At 43.3% G+C, this 7,088-nt stretch overlaps 1 protein-coding gene across 1 annotated transcript; it reads right to left on the bottom strand.

The window, feature by feature from the left end:
- Positions 1-625: 625 nt before the first annotated feature.
- Positions 626-7,027, bottom strand: LOC103705954 (probable ADP-ribosylation factor GTPase-activating protein AGD6). Its single transcript, XM_039125024.1, has 5 exons — positions 5,926-7,027; positions 5,434-5,830; positions 4,551-5,344; positions 2,332-2,421; positions 626-1,301 (listed from the first exon to the last, which is right to left on the bottom strand). Exons 2-5 carry the CDS (start codon positions 5,522-5,524, stop codon positions 831-833), a joined length of 1,446 nt encoding a protein of 481 aa, XP_038980952.1. The 5' UTR covers positions 5,525-5,830; positions 5,926-7,027; the 3' UTR covers positions 626-830.
- Between the last annotated feature and the right edge of the window lie 61 nt (positions 7,028-7,088).

Raw genomic sequence — 7,088 nt, 5'->3', positions numbered from 1 at the left:
ATGCGTACCATCATGCACTCTTGAATGCGCTCAATTTCTGTTACTCAAAAAAATGAGCTACTTTATACCCAAAAAGTTCGCACCATTAAGAAGCCAACCTCCAGAGATTTCCAGGTAGACATTTCCTTTTCTTACATATCACATCTATGCAGCGAATCATTAGGAAGCTGACAGGCAAACAGAATCCGACTCTAATTCGGATCCACAACCCATGACACATGCAGATTATATTCCTTCCACCTTCTTCTTCAAAGCATTCTGCTAACCTTGGCTCCCGCGTGTATATATAAAGGCCAGCCTTTCCACTGAGGCAAACAAACTCCCATCTCAAACGCCCTGCATCATCGCCCAACGATGGCCATGGCAATTTCAGTAGTTGTAACTGAGAGCTGAAGCAATGAATGGACGGCCTCGGGAGTCCGAGGACGATGATATGTTTTCCTTAGGGGGAATGTTCCCATGCGTCTAGAGAAACCAGGAGATTTTTTGCCCCTCCATCTCAAGAGGTCAGAGACCGGGGATTCACCCTAAAGATCGTCTCAGAAAATCATATTCCCAATCATCCCAGAGGTCGTCCACAAACACACTTGAAAGTAATAGTCTTCTAACTCGTATAATCGACTCATTTTCATGAAAACAATTTTCACTTTACCAAAAAATACATATATGGAAAACTGGAACATAATTAAATAATTTTCTGTTACAAACACGAAAAAGAAGCCCCCAGAAAATCTCCAGATAATTGTTTGCCAAAGAGGTATACTTGACTCTTCTTTCTGTTTGTAATAAATAATATACCAGCATAAAAGAAACTCGAAACGAACCTTTCATTAGGCAAAGCCACCATCTGTCCATGTAGAAGAAGTCGTTTTTACATTCTGATCACTAGCCTTGTTTGATGAGTTGTGGTGAAAATTCTCAAAACCATCATCTTTCGCATCGTCCCACCCAGCCCAGCCCTCTCCTCTTCGGGCCCCCTTCCCATGCTCTTCCTTGTTGTCGTTTACATCCCAGTCATCCCAGGAGCCTCTGCCTGAAGAATGACCTCTAGGAGATTCCCAATCCTGCCAAGATTTCTCCCGTCCAAACTCTTTGTAGTAGCCGTTTCTCTCATTCTCATTTCGTTGCCAGTCATCCCCATTCCAGCTCATACCTTCTTTAGTATATTCCTCAACCTTCTGTGTGGCCATTGCCATGACTTCTTTCATAATTCCCCATGTTCTCTGTCCAATTTCAGTAGTTTTCGTCGCAACAACGTTCACCGTTTCATTTACCCCATAATCATAGCCCCCCTCTCGCACCTGTAGCAGAGGATCTTGCTTTCATATTGGTATGCTAGAACATTTGACTGATAATTGTATACAGAAATTGTCCAAATTCTGGTCCTGAAACGGCAGCTATGATATGCGGGTAGGCAAGCAGCTGCATGATGCATCTACATGGAATGCGGGCTGTACATAAGGGTGCATATGCAGTTTACTATTTTTTAATTATTTAAAGATATACTGAGATTGTAGTTCAGTCAGAGCACTGCCCTGTCAAGGTGGAAGCTGCAGGTTCCAGCCCATTTAAAGATATCTCCCTTTTTTTGGTGCACTTAAAGATAGCTCTCTTTGATTTAATTTTTTTTTATTATACTAACATTTAAAATTGCTAGCCCAAGGCAAGTATGCAATATTATTTATGAGTGCAGTTCAGAATGCACATAACAAGATGATAGCCAGGCGTAGGTGACAGATCAAATTTAAACATGCAAACTTAGATGGACCACATTAACAACCTTGCTAATATTGACTATTCAAGCCACTGATGAAATCATCATACAAACTGCAGAACATCTTTTACCAATGTAATGCAATATTAGATTTATCCTTAGCAACAAAGGCTTTCTTGAACTACAACGAAACAATAGATACGCATGTTATCCATGCATGATTATCTTCCCATAATGCTTTCTACTTTATCTTCTTGATAAGATAGGCATGTTACCAGCAGGAATTGAACCTTGGATAGAAAACAATGCAGAGATTGAAGGATCATAAAGCTCCTAGTATCATCTCACTTTTCAAACTTAAATCTGCTCATTACAGTGGCATATTGGATAGATAACAAAAAGTAGAAACTGCAAAGCCTTTGAGATCCTTTGTCTTTTCACAGTGGAAAGAAGTAGCATGTGACTCAACATGTGTCGTATGTCATTTTTATGTGATTAGCCCAACAAATAATGCACATTAACAAGGAAAAATAAAACTAAAATCCTGGGATATTAAAGTTAACTAATTTAAAACTGTTTATTTATGAGGCAATGTTTATTAGCAAAACAAGAAATACCTTGGAAGACAGCTCCTTTGTGCCAGCTTGGACGACATTAGCAGCAGACTCTGCAGCAGAAGCTGCAGCTACAGAGAGTCGACCAAGACCCTATTAAAGAAAACAATAAGGGAAAATTACCATAGAAAAATAAAGAATCACATAATTTACCGCTTCAAGAACACCATGCTTATAAAGGAAGAATCTAGAAAAGCTTCATAAATGAAAATCAAAAGTTCTGACAAAATGTAGCATTACTTTTTCTCCTAGATGAACACATGTTAATGAAGAACAAAATAATAGCATCTTAGTATAAAACGATAAAGTTAACCTAAAATGATATGCAACATAATCACATTAAGAGTACAAAACAACTCTATCATAGGCTCCAGGTTCAGCTAAAAGAGTCAGATGGTTCAGAAAGGTGACTGAAGTCTTGGAGACACAAAGAATCATAGGATGAATCAACTGTAAAATTTGACAAGGAGACATCCAGAAACAGAATTGGTTTCAAAAGAACAACTATACCTAAGCAACCACAGGACTGCCAACAGACAACCATACCAAAGCAAAAATGTTGCCAACAACCCTTGCTAACCAACTATTAGCATTTTTCGACAATCCTAAAATTGATTATAAAAGACCCCACCGCCAAGTCTTCTTCAAAGAAAAATTAGAGACCGATGTGACATTTTCCATTTCTTACTTTTCTTCACCATAGTCATTCAAAGAACCATGATCCAACACAAATAAGCCATAATGATAAGTAAGAAGAGTAGACCAGATCTTCAAGAAATAATACCACTACAGATTTATTTTATCTTGATCGAATGGCAAGAAATACTTTTAGATGTCCAAAAGATCTTAGTTTTTGAACATTACTTATATCTCAACAAAATATAACAACACAAGAGATCCAACATCACTTGTTCCATGAGTTCCACTTTTGTGCTTAAGGCATCTATAAGGGCAAACTGTCCAACCATCACAAAACACCAGTTACCTTGTGCATATGCAGTTTTTGTGCATCACTGGTTGCACAAGCTCTGTTTTTTTGGAAAGCACTTGCAAAATCATCTAACATTACATGCAAACAAGATATATGGCAAAGGATAATTTGCAATAACTATGCTCATTGCTCGACCACCAACAAACATATTCCAAGTATTCTCTTTCTAGTTGAAAATGGCCCCCCTATTAGTTGCTTGTTTCACATGTTATTCAAAGTATTACATTTTGCACCGGGGGTGGACTAAGGTCTAAGATCTATATGATGCTGATTTCTGAATGGGTGACAATCAGAGGGTTGATTCTACACATAGCTCATGTAAAAATTTCTTTTACTAACAGTTCTAGTGCTTCCAGAATCCAATGCCGTACTTCCATTAACCATCACACAGAAGGCTGCATTGCCATTACAGGAGTTTACTCGCCTCAAAACTAGATGCACGAAAGGAGAAATCAGAGAAAAAGTGAACAAGAGATATGCTTATTCATTGGATTCACTGGCTTCATTGGGCCAAATGAGTCAATGAGGGTGGGGATTGCAACTTAATTGGGAAGCTTTCATTTTCATTACACTCCCGTGACATGATACTTGACTTCCAGAATGACCAACTTTGTCTTCATTCCTCATGCGACATATCCTACAATGACAGGATAAACTTCAGAATATATGCTCGAAAAGGATGCACTTTAGAATGATTAGAGTGTAGCCGATGTTTTGACAAAACTTCCACACCATCTCTTCTAGCTACATAGACTGGACCCCCTCATCTAAAATCAATCCTCCTTGTTGACTCTGATTAACCATCTCCCTCGAGCATTTCATAAGTTTTATCAGATATATGATTCATGAGTACGATCAGCAAATCAAGATTTTGAGTTGTAGTAAAGATTGGTTTATTCCTATTCTCGGACTTTCTGATCAAATTACCACAAACTTTTGTTCCGCACACTTGAATCTCTATGATACAAGGTTATCAAGTACTATTGAATTTTGAGGGGCCTACAGAGTAGCTGTTTGATTGTAGGCATATACCCAAGAACCGCTTTGTACTATTGTTCTTGGTCGCAGGGCGACACATCAGAACGCTTTTTCAAAATAATTTATGATATAATAATAAGTCTACCTATAAGTGCATTGAAATAGCAATTTAGAGGGCAAATATGAAGCATTAATAACAATTGCAACAGCAGCTGGAAATAGGAGGAGAGGGTGGGGGCATGCAAATTGTCACCTGAGAAACAACGGAGAACATGTCCCCCTGGGAATTGCTCCGTGGCGGTAGGGTCGACCCGAACCCGACATACTTCCCTCCCTGGGACGGCGGGATCCCCTCGGGCCGAGCCTTATTCTCCGCAATCTTCCACGCGAAGAAGCTATCCTTGTTCGCCGCCGACTCCTCCAGCTGCGACCTCGTGTACATATTCTCCGTGGACCTAGACCTCGACGGAGCCTCTCTCCCTCCTCTAGCGCCGCCACCCGTGAGATCGCCGACCGATTGGTGCCGCCTGATATCGGAGGACGACCGGAAGTCGTCATTGCCCCAGCTATCCCAGCCCCCATTGTTCACCGAGACGCCGGTCTGCCCCAGCGGTGGTTTTCTGGCCCCGGCGGCCCCGCCGGCGGGGGAGAGGGAGAGCGTTTCTTTGACGACAGGGGGGTCCTGCCAGGGGCGGCCCTCGGCGAGGGCCTGGATGCGATCGCGGTAGACGGCGGCGGCCTTGGTGTTGTACTTGGCAACAATGTCGGTGTCCTTGGGGACACCGTACTGGGCAAGGAAGGCGTTGAGGCGGTCGTTGCCGCCTGCCTCCATCTTCTTGAGCTGGATCTCGGACCAGGAGTCCATGGTGACGGAGCGGACGAAGCTGATATGGACGCCGAGGCCGCGGTGCTTGCCGGAGCACTCGAGGCACATGAAGACGCCGTAGGAGACGGATGCCCACTGCGGGTTCTTCTGCGCGCAGTCCACGCACGTTTTGCTCCCCGCCTGGGACTGGAGCTCGCGGAGCCGCCGCAAGGCCGTGGCCGCTGCCATCTCCGCCCAAGATCGAGCGATCGATCGATCGATAATCGAAACGAAAAGAGAAAAAGGAAGGGAAACAGGGAAGGGAAGAAACCTGAATGGAGAGATCCGATGGGCTCGTTTTGGATGGAGGCGAGGGGAATCCTGCGGAGGGTGGAGCGGGCGGCCTCTGCTTGGTTCCCCATTTCTCGGAGGGTTGGATGGACGGGTGGTTAGCTTATATCTGGGATCTCGCCGACGCGGAAAAGAAGCAGGCGTTTCTTCTCAGCCAGAGGGAGCGGGACCGGTTTCGCTTGGGTCGGCCCCTCGGGACGGAGGGTGGTGGAGAGAATGCAGCTGATGGCCGCCTGATGACGGGTTTAGGAGCAAACGTGGTTTACGTTCGGACGAGCCGAGCGCGGGAGAACGAAAAGAATGTTGACGGGTGGTGCTTAATCTACAAAGCAAAATGCGTCTGCTTGCAATTAATAGGCTGACGCATTGCTGTGCCTCTTAAAAAAGAAAGAAAGAAAGAAAGGATACATTTATATCAGAAAAAGAATTGGAAAATGAGGAATTTACATCAAGGAAACATTTGAAAATTTACCTGCTTTCTTTTGCTCTCAAATGATTTCATTGCATGAGCAAGTTGGTCCGTGAAATATCCGGTCAATATACATGCTTAAGTTCTCCCCTCTAATCTTGTGCACCCAACATCATAAATAAACAAGTTCTCCCTCCTGCAGCTGGAAGTTCAAATAAGCTATTTCGATCAGCAAGATTGAGAAAGAATAAAGAATGTAGACCCCCTTTAGAGCATGGCCAGGCTAGGGCTAGGTAAAGACTTGGCCTCTGTTTAGCCCGGGGTTCTGTTCATTGGTCTTAACTTGTGAATCGAGCCAACAAAGTCCTGCATAAGGCTCCCAGTGAAGCTGGAATATCAAGCTAAAATTAGACGCAGCAGCATTCCAACGGCCATTACACCTACTACAAGAACAAAGCCCAAAATCCAGCCCAAATGATACAAAAATTTCTCGGGGAGCCCTCGTCACATCACCAGCACGAATCAACGGTCAGAAATCTCCATCACCCGATCGCCTCCTCGCCGCTCTCCCGCCGCCCGGACTCCCAGGGCGGTGAACAGCAGCGGCGGCACGAAGAGGTCCACCTCTTAATATGTACTTTACCTACGTTGCTCGATGCAGGCATTCCACCGCTTAATATGCACTGATTGGTAATGAAGCAACCAACGTATGAACAAATCCCAACACCAGCTTGGTGACATGGAACTGATAGATCAAACCAGTTTGATCGGACCAATGGAAACCAGCATCACAAGCATGCTACCTTCTTCCAGAGCATCCATTTTTGAAAGAAATAAAATAAGAACTGGCTCATCGGTTATGAAAGAATTTTCCCCATCTAACGACTTTGGAAAACCAAGCGCTTGTTTTGAATCGCACTTGTTCTTGGGCTTTTCGGTTTCGGCACGAATCAGTGGATATCCATGCTTTTATTCTCTCTTTTTTTGAAAGCAATAAATTATTCTTTCCAAAAGCCCTAAGAGGATTTTACAAACAATCTCTAAAAACAAAGGGTTCCACAATGCTTCAAGTTCATTTTTTCCCTAGGACTTTTGGAAATAAAAAATAAAAAGACAAAAGCAAAACGAACCCCTAGTTGGTTGCCGCCTTCGGACTTCCTATTACTTTTTCTTCCTCCTCTTTCCTTGATGGTGAGGGAGAGTGAAAAACCCATCCAGTTCTCATA

This window comes from Phoenix dactylifera, chromosome 3, assembly GCF_009389715.1.
Source record: "Phoenix dactylifera cultivar Barhee BC4 chromosome 3, palm_55x_up_171113_PBpolish2nd_filt_p, whole genome shotgun sequence".
Taxonomy (NCBI): Eukaryota; Viridiplantae; Streptophyta; class Magnoliopsida; order Arecales; family Arecaceae; genus Phoenix; species Phoenix dactylifera.
The sequence above is the reverse complement of the archived record's forward strand: the minus strand, read 5'-3'. Positions and strand labels throughout refer to the sequence as shown.